The 21,842-nt window shown below is 37.8% G+C and overlaps 1 protein-coding gene across 1 annotated transcript in view; it reads right to left on the bottom strand.

Annotated features, from left to right (window-relative positions):
• Positions 1 to 21,842, bottom strand: part of BBS2 (Bardet-Biedl syndrome 2) — a 36,663-nt gene that overhangs the window by 9,381 nt on the left and 5,440 nt on the right. Inside the window, exons 2-15 of the mRNA XM_011961014.1 lie at positions 21,453 to 21,680; positions 17,033 to 17,158; positions 16,716 to 16,778; positions 15,868 to 15,945; positions 11,991 to 12,095; positions 11,821 to 11,907; positions 8,531 to 8,666; positions 8,181 to 8,320; positions 7,223 to 7,367; positions 6,967 to 7,138; positions 5,585 to 5,714; positions 4,238 to 4,369; positions 3,505 to 3,642; positions 2,741 to 2,853 (exon numbers count right to left, since the gene is read on the bottom strand). Coding sequence (XP_011816404.1) covers positions 2,741 to 2,853; positions 3,505 to 3,642; positions 4,238 to 4,369; positions 5,585 to 5,714; positions 6,967 to 7,138; positions 7,223 to 7,367; positions 8,181 to 8,320; positions 8,531 to 8,666; positions 11,821 to 11,907; positions 11,991 to 12,095; positions 15,868 to 15,945; positions 16,716 to 16,778; positions 17,033 to 17,158; positions 21,453 to 21,680 — 1,793 coding nt within the window. The remainder of the gene's footprint in view (positions 1 to 2,740; positions 2,854 to 3,504; positions 3,643 to 4,237; positions 4,370 to 5,584; positions 5,715 to 6,966; positions 7,139 to 7,222; positions 7,368 to 8,180; positions 8,321 to 8,530; positions 8,667 to 11,820; positions 11,908 to 11,990; positions 12,096 to 15,867; positions 15,946 to 16,715; positions 16,779 to 17,032; positions 17,159 to 21,452; positions 21,681 to 21,842) is intronic.

Below are 21,842 nucleotides of genomic sequence, written 5' to 3'. Positions count from 1 at the left end.
AAAATGAAGCAAATAAATAGTTATGTTGATACTGATTGAAGCCATGATATTCCCCCACTTTTTTAAAAGAGATCTTGCTCTGTCATCCCAGGCTGGAGTGCAGTGTCATGATCATAGCTCACTGCAGCTTCAAACTCCTAGGTTCCAGAGATCTTCTTACCTCTGCCTCCTGAGTAACTAGGACTACAGGCATGCACCACCATACCCAGCTAATTTTTTTTTTTTTTCCTCAGAGACTGGGTCTTGCTATGTTGCCCAAACTGGTCTTGAATCCCTGGGCTCAAGTGATCCCCTCACCTTGGCCTTGCAAAGTGCTGGGATTACAAGTGTAAACTACTGTGCCCAGCCTGAAGCCATGATTTTCAATGTGAGAGAGAAGAGATGCAATAATAAAATCAAAGTTAAGAGCCTATATTCATAAATTTGAATGGTAAATAGTATGAACTCATATTTTCTCACTGAAAAAAAAAAATTTCCTAGCTCTATTCACTGAAAAGGCCTAAAAACAATAATCAACCCAGTAGCAATGAACACCTTTAGTGGTCAGACCATGATCTCTAAATACCATTTCTCATGTAAAAGGACCAGGACTGGAGAGAAATGGCTGGTTCCATATTCAGACTGGGCATGTACCAGATAAGCCTAAAACATTTCATCATACAAGAAAACAAAGAACCAACCAAATTAATGGGACCATGTCCAAAGGCAACTGTATCCAACCTAAAGAGACTTCCATAGACCCACAGACTGGAAAATCTAGCCACAAAAAAATAATAATAACTGATATAAATTGAAACACATTAAATATGTTCAAATACATGGGTATATAAGGACTTAAAAATCTCACTGGTCACTTAGTGCATGCTGGAGACCAACGCATTATTTTAAAGCCATTAAATAAAGCTGATAAAGAACCTGTCTTTCCTGTACAAACTGTACCTCAGGGAACCAAGTAATTCATTAATTCATGAGGGAACATTATTTTGCATAGAAGTAGTTCAACTAACATATGAAGAAAATAACAGAATTAGAATATCACTATTTTGCAAACCCCAAAAGAAATAATGAATCTAGGCAATGATCATCAACGGCTGATAATATCATAAAAAGAAACAATCAGAAATTGCATGCTTCCTCATGGAAGTAAACAACACTACTCAGGAAATATTCTTGCCAAAATTTGAAATTGAATCTAATCAAGCCTCCAGATCCACCACTATCCCTTCTACACAGAAGGGGACAGAAGAATAATACTTAACATTACCAGAAGGATACAACCAGCAAAATCTAAAATGGGACCCCACAGGAAAGGGAGAGAAGAGACTGAGTGGGCAAGCAAAAGTGTGGATTGAAAGATTCCAACCAAATCCAATGTATGGTCTTTGATCTGGATCTTGATTTGAACAAGCCAATTTAAAACACACATGTCCACATTTATAAGACAACTGGGAACATCTAAACAGATGAGATATTTGTAATATTAAACAATTATTGTACATTTTTCTAAGTGTGATATGGCATTGTGGTTTTTATACATACGTGTGTATATATACATATATATGTGTGTGTGTATATATAATATTGAAAGGCCCTTTGTCTGAAATAGTTGTGGCTAGAATTACACAATGTCCAAAATTTGCCTCAAAATTATCTAGTGCCTGGGAGGGAAAGAAGGTGAGTGTAGAGATGAAAAAAGATCAGTCTTTAGCTGATAACTGTTGAAGCTGGGTGGGTGGTATATATGAAATCATTATATTCAAGTACTTTTGTATGTGTTTGAAATTTTCAATAATACAATTATCTTAAAAACCATTTACCTCTGAGCAAAACCATTATAATTATTTGCCAATAATTAAGGCCTCTCAGAAAAAACACAAGCAGCACTCTGGGTGAACTCTTGCCCCTAATATATAAATTGCCCCTAACATATAAATTTCATCTATGATTTGTTAGCTATTTTACTGAATTTTTTTCAGTACATTTTATTGGCAAGGTAAATTTGGCATCCTAGCAAGCACCAAGGAAGACCTGCACATACTTAACTTTTTTATTATAAAACGTTACATATTCAGAAAAATTCACCGAATACTTAACGAAGTCAAACAAGACATCAGACAGGAAGTTTCCCAAAGTGTTTTTTCTGAACATAGTCTCTCCTTCTCTGGGAGAAAATACTATCTTATATGATAATCTCTTCCCTGAATTTATTTATATTTTTATTTATTGCATGTTTCCCAAACTATAGTTTACTCTTTTCTCTAACTATACACACGGATACATTTTATAGTCTTTTAAGTCTGTCTTCTTTCAGTGTGTACTACACTTATCAGATTTTTCCTTGCTTTTATGTGTCATGGAGATTCATATGCTCTCACTGCTGTGTAGTATTCCACTGTATGAATATATCACAATTCATCCACTGTTGCTACACTGTTCATACTAATTTGGATTGTTTCCACTTTGAGATTTTTATAAACAATGGCTTTACAAATATTCTTATACAAATATCCTGGTTTATAAGCATACATATAACTAAGCTGTAACTTTCTCTAAGCTATAAACCAGGAATAGAATTGCTGGGTCACAGAGGACATGCATTTTCAACTTTACTGATAATGGCAAGTTATTTTCCAAAGTCACTGTAACAATTTATACTTCTACTGGTAACATCTGAGAGTTGCTATTCCATACTGCTCACATTTTTAACCTTGCACCTGTACTAACCATGACAAATACTCACATGTCCCTCATCAGACGAGCATCCTCAGCTCTGACCAGCAAACTTCGGATCAGATTAGAATGATCAGCCATGTCAGCACTGAGCTTCTGATGCACTGAATGATATTCATCCACCTGGAGACCATGAACACTCATGAATGAAAAAGGCCTCACAAACTTCTTGAACCCAGACAAATGAAAAGACACTATTTACCAGATACAGAGATCCCTTCTTTCCTCTATTCACTTATACCAATTAAGCTACTTCCCGTTATTTCATCTCTTTCTCAACAAGTTAACTCATCTGTGCTGCCTCCAATTTCAACAGGACACTCCATGTGAATCCTCCCCATGCTTTAGTACCAGGAGCCCCCATAACACACATATTAATATTTCAGGGATTTGCAGTGGGAATATTGTATACTTTGGGGCCAATCACAATCCTCTTTATTTTGCTCTTTTATCTTGAATTTGGGTTTTTGGAAAGACCTAAACTGAAGACCAAAGCACATACTACAAATAAGATGAAGAGCTAACAAAGGAAAATGTTAATATTTAAATGCATCACTTTAAACCAAAGAAAGCAAGCATGGTGCTCAAGAGCTAAACACTTCCTTTTATAAAAGAAATCCTTAAGTAGTAAACTCTCCAATACTAGTTCAATTTTTACTTCAAGAATTGCAAAAATTCTTGAAAACATCACTACAAGTACATCTGTAGTATCATTAATCTCCTCAGATATTAGACTACCACATTCTCACAAATGCATCTACCGCATGCCCTCACCTTCACTAGCACCTTTCGTAATTCCTCAAAGTAGACAGGAAAATCCGCTTCTACCTGAAGGTCTTCGATAGCAAAAAATGATGCCATTGACTGAATGATATCACCAGCCAAATCAATATCATCAGTATTTATAGTGATCTACCCAGAGAAAAAACAGACAAGTTTAGCATCCTCAGACATTAGACAAACTTAGCTAAAATAGTACCTGAATTTCCCCATACTCATTATATTATACTACTATAATATATATGATATATATTATAAATATTATACTACTATAATATTTATAGGCAGTGTTGAAAAAGGTAAGTTTATCTCTCAAAGAAATTACAAACTGCATTATTTCCAGCAGCTAGCTAAAAGGTAAATCCTCTAGCCTTAGAAATGAAATGACAAAATCATCCAAACAATGAAAATGTTTTTGTTGACCTCTGTATTCCCAATTCTTTCCAAATTAGACAAGGAAGAGATGAAGGGAAGGAGGTAGAAAACATCTATTCCAGATTATACCCCAGTGTCTAAGATGGTAACACTAACAGACTAAGTTAAACTATGTGAAAAAAATAAAACAAAACATGTGGTTTTATGACCTTGACATTGATGTCCCCCACCTCACTTTGGACTGAATAGTAAACACGACATGAGAAATCTATGCCCCTCTCATTCCATGGTCTAAGTGTTTGAATAAATAAATTTAAAAAAGAAATCTATGCCCCATTATATTAATCATTACCTCTCCATTAAGTTTTATTTTTATATACAGGTGGCCACCATTCCGTAAAGATGTGAAACACACTTGAAATGGAGCATTCTGAATGTGAGTGTCTTCTGGTAACAGAAAGTTCTGACTGAGCCATACAACAACCTTAAAAATGAACACAATGAAATGAGCCTCCACTTTTAAAGAATGTACAGACATTCTTTTTTTAATATGCCTCTAAATATGAAGGTACAGCCATTCTTAAGGGAAGAGTTCTCCTTTCTAGTTTTACTGCTTTGTTGAGGATAAAAAAAAAAAAGAATTATACTTCATCTTACACCAAGAAAATACTAAAACACTAGTCACACTCCCTTTTCTCACCTCACCCATGCTCTTAAGTAACATTCATAATTATCCCCGGCCCCACAGAAGACATGATTTCATAGCGTCTTCTACTTAGGCCTAGTCTAATATGCAATGTACAAATGATTCAGGTATGATGCTAATTCTGTTACACAACAGCTCTTCTGTAGGTATAACCTGGACAATGTAGTGTGCTTAAAACCATTCCCTTCTATTCTTTAAGAAGTGTAAAATGAAGTATACATGGGCACATACCACAGATATATCCACACAATAAGGAAAATATAAGTTTTAATGTTAATAGCAGTAACACCATGCAGTGGCTTGCAACACTGGTTCCACAAGAGAACCACCCATGAGACCTTCTGGAAGGGCCCACCTATAGAGTTTGTGGTTCCACAGGCCAGGCAGAGGCCTGAGAATCCACATGATTAAAAAGTCCCACCAGGAATTCCAAAGCCCAGCCAAGGTTAAATTCCACTGGTATCAGTCCTTTCAAATGTACAAGGTGGTACTATTACACCAATCATGTAATCCTTGGCCCCCCCCCGCCCTCAAAAAGGTGGGTAAGATTATCCTCACCTACAGATAAGAAAACTGAGGCTCACACTGGTGAGGGGAATTCCCCAAGATCACTAAGAATTTAATGAGTTAACATAGCGTTTAAAGCCAAAAACGTTCTCAGCTCCGAGTCCCACTATTTTTGCATATTGCTGCAGGTTCCTCTTGAAATACTACACCAGGATAACCACAGTAAGACCACAACAGAAAGAGAGGAATTAAACACTGGTAAGAATTCACCAGTAACAGGATTGCTCAGGTGCTTTTTCAAAGTGAGAGAAGATATGTTAGCAATATTTTTATTACAGGTTATAAGTCACCCCCAAGTTAGAGAATTCTTTCATATCCTATTTACTGCCACCAATATAACACATTCATGTAATTTTCCCTTCTATAAATAACATCTAAAGGGTTCTACTGTGTAAAAGCATTGAAAGAGAAAAGCGAGATGCTCACCCTCTGTGCCCGTTCTGCAATGGTAAAGTTAACATAACTGATTGGCTCACTGGCAGGGTCCAGGCTGGTCAGCGCATACATGGAGAATCGAGGGAGCTGTTTTGTCGATTCAAATACATGAAACTGGGTGCTGTGGTCAATCAATGAAACACAAGATAACTGTTTTGTATAGAATGTTGCTTCAAAATGCAAGGCCCAGAAAATAAAGTCACTTCTGGGTCATCAAATGATATTTAAGGGTTTCACTTAAGAAGGAACCCTCAAAACACTTGAGGCTTAAAGTACTACAGTAATATATAAGGTTTGGGATTTAAAGACAGCATGAGTCTACATATATACCTGCATGCACTAAGGGTTTAAAACACCATAAAGGGGATGTAAAAAGTCTCTTATCTTCCACAAATATAGCAGGTTTTCTTCATTAGCTGAGATTATGTATGACTGTAATATAAAGTTGCATCCTAAGTCTTGTAGTTTTAGTGGCCAATACTACAAACTGACAAATCATCAATTAAACATTTTGTGATTATGAGATCACCTGACTAAAAACAGAAAACAACGATCTTAGCCAGGCGTGGTGGCTTATGCCTGTAATTCCAGCACTTTCGGAAGCCAAGGCAGGCGGATCACCTGAGGTCAGGAGTTCAAGACCAGCCTGGCCAACACGGTGGAAACCATCTCTACTAAAAATACAAAAATTAGCAGGGCGTGGTGGTGGGCGCCTGTGGTCCCAGTGCTCGGGGGGCTGAGACAGGAAAATGGCTTGAACCCAGGAGGTGGAGGTTGCAGTGAACCGAGATCACCCCACTGCACTCCAACCTGGGTGACAGAGCGAGACTCGGTCTCAAAAAAAAATAGTCTCAAAAAAAGAAAAAAAAGAGATGGAGTCTCGCTCTGCTGCCCAGGCTGGAGTGCAGTGGCATGAACTTGGCTCACTGCAAGCTCCACCTCCCCAGTTCACACCATTCTCCTGCCTCAGCCTCCCAAGTAGCTGGGACTACAGGTGTGCACCACCACGCCTGGCTAATTTTTTTTTTTTTTTTTGTATTTTTAGTAGAGATGGGGTATCACCATGTTAGTCAGGATGGTCTTGATCTCCTGACCTTGTGATCCACACGTCTCAGCCTCCCAAAGTGCTGGGATTACAGTCATGAGCCACCGCACCCGGCCAAGAACCATCTTAAACTTACACATCAGTTTCTTCTTTTTCTTTTTACAGGTTTCAAATTGAGGAAATAAAAGGTCACGGGAAACTCTGGGTAGATAGAACCATGAAACGGTTTCTCAGGCCCCCCAGAATCCACTGGGTATATGGAAAATGTACATATCTTGCCCTCCTTTAAGTGCTGTATTGAAATGAACTGTGACTTGCAAAGGGTCACCTGCTTCTGTAACCCACGAACGCTTTCAAGTGCAGATCCACAGGGACGTCTTTGGGAGCCACAATAGGGATGCAGATGGAACTGGAAAGGTTGTGAATGCTGGGATGTACCACGTGGCTTTCACCTGTAAAAATTCCCTCTGCAAAAATCAATACTGCTCGGATGATGGTGTCTGCAGGGAAGAGGAAAAATAGTTTAGCACCGACTCCAAGATGGCGCAGGTGCCTCTAAACACCAGCTGTGAGTACTGTCTTACCATTAGAAGTAGAAATGCATAATTCTGTATGAGCAGTTTGGGTCTCACTCCCCAGGCTGACTGACAGCATGGTGTGGAGCCTGGTATTGGCTGGGATTATGCCCCGATGCCCATCGGCCTCGTTCAGTGGACTGGCCAATTCAGCCTGCAAAACACCCCAACCATTTCCTAGTCAGTCAACAAAACACTGAACTAATATCAATTTTAAATAATATTGCTATTCAGCTTCAAAAGACAGAGCTTCCAGAACCTTATTATTATAGTAATCTGATTCTTTAGAATTCAGAGAACTTACCTCATTAGTGCTCCCTTGCTCTATCTGGCCCTGTGGGAAAATACCCTTGCCTCTTCCTATGGCTATGGTCTACTGTATCCCATCATGCCTTTTACATTTTTAAGTATTGTTCTTTTAAAGTAAGCAAAGAAATTCCATTGGTACACCAAATTCAAATATAGTAATGCACGACAGGACAAATTAAAGGAACATTTCAGCCAGTTTGCTGTACACACACACAGTTTTTACAATTGCCAATTTTTAAATTATTTGTTTTTGAAAAAGATAAAAGACATTCTATACATATTGTTCTTGCCTTTTGTCACTTAGTAAAACGACAGATATCCTTCCATATCAGTCCAAGTATTCACTCTTTGAGCTGCTTAATATTCCCCCAGCACATACTTCCTACTGCTGACGAACACCTAAGTTGCTTCCAGCTGCTTTCACTGCTATAAATAAATAGTGCTGCAGGAAATGTCCTTGAACAATCAGGAAAACATTTCTACAGTTTAACTACCTGGAAGTGAAATTTCAAGATCAAAGGATATATCCCCTCTCAATTGTGACACTGGCAAAAAAGGCCACACCCTGGCAATGACACTGTCATTCTTCCGCATTTGCTGATCCTCCCGGTCAGTCTCAACATTTCAGCCTCCATTACCTGGTCACATTAAGACCTACCTTGGCATTTTCCTCATAGTTACGGAGCTCCAGCAACAGATTCTGCTTCTTCTGACTCAGCTCTCGGATCAGGTTCTGCTCTTCGCTGGTGTCCATGAGGTTCCCCTTCATCTCAGCCGTGCCAGGAAGATAGCCCCGGACTGAACAGAAGGAAGAAACTCCAAGTATAACCAGGTATACTTTTAGGTCATCAATTACCTGCTCTTAAAAACAAAAACCTAAGTTCTCCCCAACTTTGGTGAATGCATTAGAACTACAGGATCTGAGTACTTCTAGTGAAATTTCCTGACATTCTGACCCAATCAAATGGAAAATGTGACTTTTTAAGCATTTTTCTCATCCCAATTTACTTTCCCCATCCACTGAGCAGCAGATTAACTGTATGTGGCCATCCATCCGGTAATCTCCCTCTACCACACTGGCAATTGCAGAAGAAAAATTATCCTTAAAGATGACGTCCCCAGTTCGGTCACTTCGAGCATCAACCTACAAATAAAATACAAATTTAAAAGTTGCTTATGCTACACATTTAAAAACCACAATTTAAAAATAAAAATCAGCTTTAAAGGTCATTTAGTCTAGCAGTTTTCAAGAATATTCTATGAAGCCCTACGACTTCTCAGGAGATACATATGACTGCTGGGGCCAAGAGGGACCCTAAAGAGCCTCAACCAGCTGTGTTTTCTTCTTTTTAAATAAAAGCTGTTTTCCATATTGGCCTTCACACAATGCTTCATTTGAAGAAATGGGTCTGCTAAGAGCCAGAACATATAGTACACACAGCACAGTGCAAAACGGCATGGGCTTAATGGCCAAACTGCTCAGGTTCAGAATCTAGCTCTGTCACATACTATCCAAGGCATCTTGCAAGCTTCTTAACCATTCTGTGCTTGGTCTTTTCATCTGGCAATCAACAACCAGAACATGGAGAAATTAACAGTACTATACCTCATTGGGTTATATTGAGGCCCAATGAAGTTAACGTATAGCAACAGGGCCAGACACAGAGAAGTACGTAATAAATGTTAGCTCTATATAAAAATTGCATCTTTATTATATATAAGTGTGTAAAGTATGTTGAATCTGAAGTTCAAAAACTACAGTTAGCCCAATCTTCCACCACACAACCTTTTACAACAACCGTGTTAAGAGTCCCTCTTCCACACAAAAACCATTCAGATCTTTAGAGAGCTCTCCTATCCTCTAAGTCTCCCATTCCCAAGAGAGAGAACAAAGAAAGAAATGACTGATCAGAAACAAATGCATCTCAAAAGTGGTCATAAATGACCATCACTTAAAATGATTGATGATTATGAGGCCGGGCACGGTGGCACACGCCTGTAATCCCAGCACTTTGTGAAGCCAAGAGAGGCAGATCACGAGGTCAGGAGATCGAGACCATTCTGGCTAACACGGTGAAACCCCGTCTGTACTAAAAATACAAAAAATTAGCTGGGTGTGGTGGTACACACTTGTAGTCCCAGCTACTTGGGAGGCTGAGGCAGGAGAATTGCTCGAACCCGGGAGGTGGAGGTTGCAGTGAGCTGAGATCGTGCCACTGCACTCCAGCCTGGGCGACAGAGTGAGACTCCGTCTCAAAAAAAAAAAAAAAAAGATGATTATGTTCCAGGCAAGGACACAGGTATTATCAACAAAAGGCTAGCTACAGAAAATCTAGCAGACCAATCATTTTGATGACCAATGCTACTCACTATTTTTGTCTTTTCATAAACAATCTTCTGGGCAAAACTTTGCAATAAAAACATAAAGTAATTTAGGTTACAGCCTAACCCTTGTCTACAGTATATCACTGTCAAGTATCCATGCTATTAATAACATCATGGAAGCCTGAAAATTATCAATGCTAAAGCCTGTGAAAGAACGAATGACCTGTATTTTTACCAAAGCACATTAATGTAGCCCTCTAACTCAGACTAACCTGAACTTGCATCTTTCTAGTAGTTAAAGCCTAGCTACCTAATGGCTTCTACCACAGCATTTCCACAATATTTAGCAAATAAGAAGGCTCATTTACTAACTAAGAAGCAGGACTATAAATTAATATTTCTGTGGATATTCTGATCTTTTGCTTAATCCAACAGGGAGGTTTTACCCTGAAACGAAAGAATGGCCCTCCAATTCATCAAATGACATACAAAAGACAAAGTTAATTGGCTGGCAGCATTTATTTAGTATTTTCACACCCCTATTCACAAGTTGGATCTGTATATTTCCTTTCTGCATATTTCTGTTAAATGTAGATAATCAGTTTTTCCACTTATATAATTTTCTTATCTTTTTCATGCTCGGGAACAGATTGCATAATAGAAAGTCCTTAAAATTTCAAAAGCATTTAACTATAAAAACATCTAGGTCAAGAATTATATTTCGAGGTAACCTGATAAGTTTTCAAGTCTAGTAGTTTTCTAATTCTTAAGTCAGTCATAATAATTTATATTCCCTCAAAATATGATCCACTGCTATGATATGAATGTTTGTGCCCCCACAAAATTCCTATGTTGAATCCTATTAGCCAAGGTAATGAATGGTATTGGCAAGTGGAGCCTGTGGGAGGTGATTAGGTCATAAGGGCAGAGCCCCCATGAACAGGATTAGTGCCCTATAAAAGAAGGCCCAGAGAGATCCCTTGCCCCTTCCACCCTGTAAGGCTCCTGTCTATGAGGAAGTGGTCCCTCAACAGACACTGAATCTACCAACACCTTGACAGCAGGCTTCCCAGCCTCCAGAACTATAAGAAATGAATTTCTGTTGTTTATAAGCCATCCACCCTATGGTATTTTGTTACAGCAGCCCAAACCAACTCAGACATCCATTTCACCGACTTTCATATTTCTTAATAAGCAACTATACAGTCTTATAATTTTTTAGTACCCATACTAATGACAAAACTAAGTGGAGAAGCAGAAATCAACAGAATAGCTTTTTAGAATCTGTTCTCCACATAACACCAAAGGAATGTTTACAAAGGTGCTAGAGAAAAGTAAAGATAAATCAAAGAAGAAAAGGTAAGAATTTGCTGATCCCCTTCAGGCAATCCAACACTGACAGACAAGAAAGCGAGGGCAAATGGTATCCATGGAGATCTGGCAGCTACCTAGGCAGCTTCTAAGAAGACAATCCTGACTTGCCAGAAGACTGTAAAAAATTCTGATTTGAAGTTAAAAAAGGAAAGCAAGCAAAAAGATTTTATTTTAAAGTTATAGCTCAGAAAACAATATGCTAACATGATTCTTCCCATTAGTGCTAAGTTGTCAGGCAGTTTTGAAGATTTATTAGAAAAGAGCTATTCAAACAATTCCTTAAAACTCTTTTTTCCTGTTCTACTACCTAGAATCAATCTGGCTGATGGATTCTCAGTACTTCAAATAAAAGATTTAGAAAGAATCTCCCCGAAGATTTCCCCCAAACACCGCTTATGAGACTTAACCGTCTCTCACTCTGCTGCTCTTGACAATGATAGCAGGAATAATGTGTCGAGATTATTAAGCTAAATGTGAAAACACCGCCAAGGAACGAATTGAAGTTTACATCCCAATGTTACTGTTCTAAGTCCTACAGCCAATACACCTTGGACAATTATTACTCTGAATTATACCTGAACTTTGCTATTCAAACTTACCTTCCCATTGGACCAACCAGTTATCAGTTCATTCACTCCATCAGAATTAAGGTCAAAAGCATGAATGCTCATAGCATGATTTTTCGACTGAAAAAGAATTTCAATAATTAGCACAGAAGTCTCACAGTAAGTATCAAGTGCCTGAATATCAAAGGCTGAATTATACTAACTTTAATTCTCCAGTATCGGGCTGTTTTATCATAAACTCCAACTATGCCACTGGAAAGGGCATAACCAAATCGACTGCCATACATGGGACAAAGAGAGGTGACTACCTGCAAAACAATCCATAAAAACACAACATCTTTTCATCAAGGCTCAGTTTACTGTCAAGTACAGCTTTATAAGACTTCACACTCCTTATTACAACTATGTTAAAATTAGATTTAAAAGCGCTTCCAATCCATTAGTGGGGAATGTATTCCTCTTCTCTACGATATATGTCATCTACTTCACAGTTGTATAATCAGATTTAAATAAACTCACGGAGTTTGGTGTTTTAGAGCAACCTTATGTGGCAAGTTTCAGAAAATTATTTTTAAAAAACACATGAAAACTGAAGGACTAAGGAAGAAATAAGCTAACTACACAAGATAGAGAATATGCATATGCAATAGATATTATATACGTTCACCCAAGAGGCTTTAATGATTATTACTTAACATAACATTCTACAGTCTCAATTTTTAAAAGACTTGTAACAATTCACAATTGAATATCTTATTTCATGTATATACTTTTCTTTCTATGACATAACTTGTTTGCTAGAGGTAAAAGAAAGAACACATAATCCTTTGAAAAGTAAAAACACAGGCACCTGGATTTGTGTAGTATGTAACAATACATAGAATGCATATATGATACAGAAATATGTATAGGACTGTTCGAGGATTTGACATCCTTAAAAGGATAAACTTTTAGGTACTGAACAAAACTTTCCTTTAAAGTGAAAACCAAAGCTTAATGATATCCATGATCCTGCAGATCTACTTTCTAATTCTGCTCCTAATACAAGAGATATTAAGAAATAAATTGTATAAAGCAGAGAATAGTTATATAATTTCCTTTACACCTACAGCTTTTCTACAAAACCACCCACTTCACTTAACTATGAATACAAAGTGCTGTGTAGGATTCCAGAATTATTTAGCTCAAGGCATTCTTCTGACAATACTTCGTACTGTTCAACTGCCAAATGAATCATGATTTTGCTGATCTGGGAAAAGATATCTGAACTAGGAGCAAAACCTAACAAAGAGAACAGAAAAATGACCCTGCAAATGAACAGTGTTATGAAGTCCATTTTCAGAAATGTAGCCCCAGATTCCTGAGCTCCTTTTCTGCTTCCTTAGTTCACCAGTTTCTTCCTTTGTGAACTAGAAGATCAACAAGTCTCCTCAAATCCCTAACCCTATTCCAGGTTCTTGTCCTCTTTTCTAGGACTTGGGAAAGAGGCGTTTCAAGAATTCAGTTGCCTCACATCTAGTATTAACAAGCAGTAAAAATCCAACAAAATCTGAATGATTCCCACCAAAGGAGGAAAGATTTACCACGAATTAGAATGAAAGGGATATGAGAATGCGGGACACAGCATCTATCAGACAGGGATTCTCAAGTTGTCTTTTTTTTTTTTTTAGTGGCAGGGAAGGTTGCAAACCCCTTTGAGAATCTAATGAAGGAGAAAGCACACCTAAACACATACACACAAAACAGACTCCTGGGCCGGGCATGGTGGCTCATGCCTGTAATCCCAACACTTTGGGAGGCAGAGGCGGATGGATCACCTGAGGTCAGGAGTTCAAGACCAGTCTGGCCAACATGGCAAAACTCCATCTCTACTAAAAATGCAAAAATTAGCTGGGCGTGGTGGCAGGTGCCTGTAAGCCCAGCTAGTCGGGAGGCTGAGGCAGGAGAATCACCTGAACCTGGGAGGCAGAGGTTGCAGTGAGCCAAGATCACGCCACTGCCCTCCAGCCTGGGCGACAAGAGTGAAACTCCATCTCAAATAAAATTTAATTTAATTTAATTTAAAAAAAAGAAAGAAAAAAAAAAACAGACTCCCTGTATAGACACACATCCTCAGACTGCTCCTTTTGGCACCCATTTCTCCTCTTCGTTTCTTCTCTGTCCACAACTATCATCTTACATCATAACAACTGTGAATATATAAAAAGTACAGCAGGACTAAATAAAAACTGATGACTCTTGCCGTAGGAGAAATTAGTTAAAATCATTGATAACACTGTCCATCAATATGTAGGTCTTGCTTTTGGTCTTCTTTTATAGTTAGGGGGAAAGAAGTCTGACCTTCTTAGACAGCTTTTATGAGTGACATGAAGCAAGTAATTTAAGGGCAAGTCGCCAAGATCAGTTTTGAGACCAGCACCCTCGAGCTCTTCTGCTACAGACTCCTAAATACCACATAACTAAATTTTGCAGAATCTCACCATTCTGATCTCTAAGACTCTCTTTCACTGGTTTCTTTCTGTCCATTTACAACGTTCACAAGCTATTGCTCCTTTATCCTCTTCTTATTCCTTAATTAAGAATATCTTACACTTTTTTTTCTGTTTCAGTCTTGCCCAATCCTGGAAAACTAGCAGCAAATAAATATCCTAAGAATGTCAAAACCATAAAGGATACAGGTAATCTTTAGATACTGCTTTTTACTTTATTTTTGTCTTTATTTTCCCAACTCTTAATACTGTTACTTTTTTAAAATTTTATTTTATTTTTGAGACAGAGTCTTATTCTGTTGCCCTGGGTGGAATGCAGTGGCGCGATCATAGCTCACTGTAGCCTCAATCAAGCTCCTGGGCTCAAGGGATCCTCCTGCCTCAGTCTCCCAAGCAGCTGGGACTACAGACATGTGCCATCACCTTCTGGCTAATTTTTTATATTTTTTGTAGAGATGGAGTTTTGTTATGTTGCCCAGGCGGGTCTCAAACTCCGGCCTCAAGTGATCCTCCCACCTTGGCCTCCCGAAGCACTGGGATTACAGGCATCAGCCACTGCACCAGGCCTAAACATCACTTTTTAAAAATAAAGTTTAAACTCTTTAAGAAATATCTCAGGTTCAGTTACATGAGTGATTCTAATCACAAGTTCTCTAACACCTAATTTTTAAGTTTACCTACAGAAATGTGCCAAAGAAGTACTGAATTTGCATGAAGAAAAAAATATAAACATCTCATTTGTGCACTTCAGCCCTATTCAATACACATAATGAGGAGGAAGAGGCATAAAGGTTCAAATGCTGACCATACCACTTCATAGATAAGACCATGTACAAGTAACTTAACAAAAAATGTAACACCAGGCCAGGCCCAGTGGGTCACCCCTGTAATCCCAGCACTTTGGGAGGCCAAGACGGGCGGATCACTTGAGGTCAGGAGTTCAACAGCAGCCTGGCCAACATGGCGAAACCCCATCTCTACTAAAAATACAAAAATTAGCCAGGCGTGGTGGTGCGTGCCTGTAGTCTCAGCTACTCAGGAGGCTGAGGCATGAGAATAGCTTGAACTTGGGAGGTGGAGCTTGCAGTGAGCCAAGATCGCACCACTGCACTCCAGTCTGGGAGATGGAGTAAAACTCTGTCTCAAAACAAACAAACAAACAAAAAACCAGAACATAATTCTCCTCATCTATGGAAATAATAATAATTTATCTTCCTATTAGGGTTGTTGTAAGGATTCAATATGTTACTTCATATAAAGTACTTACAGCACAACCTGGCATACGATAGGTACATAATTAATGGTTGCCATTATTATTATTTGCATGTATTAACTCATTAAAAGAAATGCCTTTATGTATTTAACTATACTCAATAATTTTTCTCTATTTAATCAGTCTTTTCAAAATATATCTTAATTAGGATTTTTGTTGCTTTTCTTTCCATAACATACAGCTCTGTCTGACCTCCCCAGTTTTCATCCTAAAACCACCTGGGTTGGGAGCTGCCCCAGCACACTCACTTGGTGTTTCATCTGACGGTGCTGATCTAGCTTGCCCAAGGTTACCACAGTTCGAGGTGGCGCTTCTTACCTCTGTTTCTGTCATTTCTGCCACAATCTCATCTTCCTTAAAAACTCGGATATCAAAATCCTCAGATCCAACAAGAAGCTGAAGGGGAAATACCATACATGTTTAGGTGAGTAACCAAAAACAACAAAATTTCCATAAACAAAACAAAAAAATTGCACAATACTTTGCATGCTGTTTCTGCCACCCAAGATTGACAACCTCCTAAGAGTCTGATGCTCAGAAATGCTCCCTCTAATGGGAGGATCAGCAGATTCAGTGAAGAAACAGACAGCAGCTTTTATCCTGCCATGGGAGCTGCACATCTTGCCAGAATATGTTATTTCCCGGAGTACCTGAAAATGTTCCCTGGATTAGCAACTTTCTCTGCCTACAGATGAAAGCCCTGTTCAAACACCAGAGCCCAGTGTCCATGGACAAGAGAGGGGCAAATCAGTGCCCAACACAGCACTTCACACCAACTGACTGCTCAAGAAGCTAATTTCTAGGGTAACCATAATTTCAAAGGCTAAAAGCCAAACTCTAAAACATTTAGATTCCTCAAAAAAGTTGGCCAAAATTGAAAACTACATACAATATGGTTTCAAAGCATCAGGAGCAATTTATAAGACTGTGAATATAACTGAAATCCCAACTCTTCTACCCTCTCTCCCCTCTCCTGTGTCTCTGAAACACCGTGGCTTTGATCTTTGTACTTATGACACAAGCACAAGTGATTTATTGTTCAAAAGAGAAGAGAAAGATGAATGAGGCCAACTTCTGATCATTTAGGCAACAGAGCACCAATGTCACTGTCATGGCAAAATTTACTTGGCTGAACACACAAGAGAGGTATCTCCTCCCCCACATACCTCTTTCTTTCCATCACCATCAAAGTCACACAAGGCCAAGGAATTAACATTGTCTCCAGTAACCTGAAAATAAAACCCCAAACCATTAGCATGCCATCATTTTTCCATTTACTCCAAATATATTAGCTACATGAAGGAGAGGATTACACAAAACATGAATGAATGCTATTCAAATTATTCATATCCTTTTTTAATGCACAGAATTATAAATATTGTTCTATATTTTAATTACTCAGTGGAGTTGGTGGTTAAAAAAAGAAGAACATTAAAAGTAAAAATGCTTAAGGGTACCAAAAAGAATGTTTTCTTCTTCATACCGTCCAAAAGAGATCTCTTCCTTCATGATTAAAACCCTGCAGAGCACAATTGCCACCAATAATCGCAAGAGGGGAAGAAATGTCTCCCAACGTTCCCAGCACAATTGCATTTGCCCCATCTGCTACCTAAGAAAAGTAAAAGGACACATTATCTTAGACACAATAATCTGCAGGCACACTGAAGGTAATGTATATCCGTATTTTTATTTGGACACCCAAATTCCTCTGTCATCATTTGTGAGAAGCCAGATGGTCTCCTGAGAGGGCAGCCAGGGCTGTCCACTGAGACCTAACCCTGTGGCTTTTGCAAGGATGAGCACAGATACAGGGTAAATCAGAGCCTTGGCTTTCACACTAAGCCGCTACAAAACACAGCTACAGTACTCTGTGGGCCCTCTGGGACCACAGGTTTCAGAGGGCAAATTCTCCAGAGAATCAAGACTTATGCCTTTAACCACCCAAACTTGGTAATTTATTTTAACCGTTTTGGATGGAAACCTTTTTAATACTTGTAATCCAGTTCTTTACTACTCTTTTTAACTTTACTATTCTTTCTACTAAAAAGTACAAAGAATAATAAAACACCCATGGTCCCACCATCCAAAATAAATGTTTTAGACTTCTTGAATAAATTACGTAAGTTAATTTATTTCTGAAAGACTCAAGGACATCTTTGTAAACACTGTTTATGGTACAGGAAAATAACTGTTACTTATATAATCTTTAAGTAGGAAAACTATAAAGATTGGCTATATAGGAAAGAAAAGATTTCATAAGAAATTAAAACTGTTAAATGGCCAAAGAAATAATAAAGTTAAAAGGTAAACAATGAGGTGGGAAAAAACCTTTACAATATATTAGACAAAAAGTTAATATAAGAAAAAGGTTAATAAAAGGCAAATAAATACAAAAATGGTAAACACGTCAACCAAAAAAATAAATAGGAAATATTAGAGATGAAATACACTCAACAAACATGAAAAATATTCTTTCTCACAGTATATCATTTTTCACTTTTTGGATCAGCAATGAAAAAGAACAATAATATTCCCTACCAGTTAGGGTGTAATGAAACAGGCATGATCATCATTGAGGGGGGTGTGGAAAATGATAATCTTTCTAGGGAGGAATTTACCAATATCTATCAAAAATCTCATTTTTAAAAAAGTCTTTGACTAGGCAATTGTAAAGCTGAGTCCTTGTAATGTTAATTTATGTGTCAACTTGGCTAGGCCATGGTACTCAGCTATCTGGTCAAACATTATTCTAGAGCTGCACACATTAATTGGGCCAAATTTTGAGTAAATTGAGTAGATTTTGAGTAAAGCAGATTATTATCCATAATGTGGGTGGGCCTCACACATTAATTGGCCCACACACATTATGGATAATAATCTACCTTACTAGTAAATCCTTCAATACTTTCCAGTAAGTACTTTCTATCAAGTATTGAAGGACTTAATAGAAAAGAGACTGACCTCCCCCAAGGAAGAAGGGATTCTACCAGCAGACAGCCTTTGTACTTGAGCTTCAACATCAATTCTCTCCTAGGTCTCCAGCCTGCTGGCCCACTACGCAGATTTTTGACTTGCCAGTCTCCACAAATGTATAAGCCAATTCCTGAAAATAAATATTTCCCCCTCTAATATGTACATATCCTATTGGTTCTGTTTCTCTGGAGAACCCTGACTAACACAGTCCTAAAGTCAATTTCACTTCTGAACAAAAACAACGTGACCTTGAAATAGGCAAAGGGCAGAAAAAGTCCTAACCACTAAAGAAAAAATGTGATCAGCTGGACTTCACAAAAATAAAAAACTTTTGCTCATCAAAAGACACATGCCTACTGGAACAAGCCACAGACTGGGAGAAAATATTTAGTATATATAAATCTGATAAAGAGCTTCTATCCAGTATATCCAAGAAATGTCTACAAATCAGTAATACAGGGACAAACTACCAATAAAAAATAGGCAAAAGACTTAAGACACTTCACAGAAGACACATAAATGGGCAATAAGCACAAGAAAAGGCGCTCCACATCAATGATTATCAGGGAAATGCAAAATGAAATCACAGTAAGATATCACTTCACACCTTCCAAAATGGCTAAAATTAAAGACTGGCAACAACAAATGTTGACAAAGGATGTGGAGCAACTGGAACTCTCCTACACTGCAGGCAGGAGTGTAAAGTGATACAATCACTTTGCAAAAACAGTTGGGCAGTGTCATAAAGTTCTTATAAACCATACAGTCCAGCAATTCCACTCCTGGGTATTTACCCAAGATAAATTAAAACATATATCCACAAAAAGTATACATATATTATACAAAAAGTCTTATTAAAAACAAAAGTCTTATATGAAAATGGTTGTTAAAAACTGAAACAACCCAAATGTCCATCCACTTGTCTATCACCGAGAGAGTGGATAAACAAACCATAGTATGTTCACACAATGGAATATACTATTTTTGTTACTTAGCAACAACAACAAAAGACTACTTTTATATGTAACAACATGGATAATTCTTACAAGCATTATGTTAAGTGAAAGAAGCCAGACACCATAGAATACGTTCTGTATGATTCCATTTGTATGGAGTTCAACAACAGGAAAAGCTAATCTAAGCCAATAGAAGTCAGAATGGTGAATGTCTATCAGAGATAGAAACTGACTGGAATGGGGCACAACAACATTTTCTGAGGTGATGAAAATGTTCTATATTTTTATTGGGGTATTGGTTACAGGGATCCAAACTCATTGAACTGTACACATAAGGTCTGTGCAATTTTCATGTATGTACATTTTACGTCAACAAAAAAAGAAGAAAACCAGTCAAATGCAGTGGCTCACATCTATAATTATAACACTTTGGGAAGCTGAGGCAGGAAGACTGCTTTAGCCCAGGAGTTTGAGACCAGCCTGGCCAACACAGTGAGACCCCATTTCTCTAAAAAATAAACAATTAGCTGGGCGTGGTAGTACACACCTGTAGTCCCAGCTACTCAGAAGGCTGAGGTGGGAGAATTGCTTGAGCCCATGAGGTCAAGGCTGCAGTAAGCCATGATCATGACACTGCACTCCAGCCTGGGTGACAGAACAAGACTCCGTCTCAAAAAACAAAAACAAAAAGAAAGAAAACCATCTGCATTTTCAGGAACTTATCCTCAGGAAATAATTAGGGAAGTGGTCAAAGATATACAGTTATTACACTATGAACTATAATAGAGAAACAATGGAAATAACATAAATGTTCAACAACATGGAATGGTTAAACAAATTATATTAACACAATGAAATACTATAGAACCAATAAGAATGACATAACGGGTATATAGTAACTTCATATAAAGATGTTCACAACATATTATTGAATGAAAGAGCCACACATAATAGCCAGGGAGTGGAATGTCCATTAACTGATAAATGGATAAATAAAATGTGGTATATACATACAATGGAATATTATTCAGCCATAAAAATGAATTACTGACACATGCTACAACATGGATCAACCTTGAAAATATTATGCTAAGAAAAAAGCCACTCACAAATGATTACATATAATTCCATTATTTATGAAATGTCTAGAATATGCAAACTTCTAGAGACAGAAAGTAGATAACTGGTTGCCTAAGGTTAGGAGGTTAAAGAAAAATGGGAGGTGATACTAAAGCGTATGGGTTTTCTTTTGGGGGTAATAAGAATGTTGAAAATTGATGATGGTGATGGTTGTACAGCTCTCTGGATATACTAAAAACCACCAAATTGTATACTTTAAGTAGGTTAGTTGTACATGTGAATCATATCTTAATAAAGCTGCTATAGGGTAAAAACAAGTAAAAGGCTACATGTATGTATGATCCAATTTTACTACAAAATGTATTCATATATGCTTGGTAAAAAATCTCCGTTCAAAAATTCAAGTGTGAAGTGTTATTTTTAGATGAAAAAACAGGTGTAATTTCTTTTACTTTTTACTTCCTTATCTTTGCTGTAATAAACATGAATTGCTTGGGTATTAAAGTTGCAGCAGCCTGTAGGTGGTAGGCTACAGTAAGGGCTTCTCCTACAAGCTATTGCACTAAACTTGAATGTGAGTCCACCAGGAGACCTGTCTACTGGTTTCCCAGCTCTTCGTTGAATTCTCAACAGGAGATCTTGACAGATGGTAGTATCACAGATACACCTCATAGAGATAAGCTCAAGTGTCACCAAGTGATTAGCAACCATAACCAAATAAATAAGTTCCGAATACATAAAGTAGATGTTAATAGCAAAATCTCCATGTTGTTTATGTACACTGTAACAGTCACATAATCAACATACCAAAATAAATGATCTGATCTCTTCTAAGCATAAAAAATGGACATTAATGAGTAATGACAATTTTATGGTTATAAAGGTCATACTTGCCTCTCTGTAGAACAAATCCGAATTATTGTAGACATCATAAGCCAGAAGATTAGTCTGTGTCCCCACTAAAAGGGCATCATAGCCAAGCTCAGGGTTCAATACACCTGCAGTCAGGCAGCTGACTGCCTGGTTAATGTTGAGAAGAGAAACATCAGATTCCAGGGGGCTCTGGAAGACCCTGGATGCACTGACATGCTGGTTCCGTGTATGAGGATTATGAATAAAAACCTGAAACAAAAATAATTAATTACATTCCCTTAAAATATAAAAAATTATTGTTATACATTTTTTCAAAAAAAGAACCAGGTTACTAACACATCCACATTAACAAGAAGTCACTTTAATCTCCTATGAAACTTAAAACACTAGTACATAGGTCAATGCATGGAC

Source organism: Colobus angolensis, unplaced genomic scaffold (assembly GCF_000951035.1).
Source record: "Colobus angolensis palliatus isolate OR3802 unplaced genomic scaffold, Cang.pa_1.0 Scaffold531, whole genome shotgun sequence".
Taxonomy (NCBI): domain Eukaryota; kingdom Metazoa; phylum Chordata; class Mammalia; order Primates; family Cercopithecidae; genus Colobus; species Colobus angolensis.
This window is presented reverse-complemented; position numbering and strand designations above follow the sequence as displayed.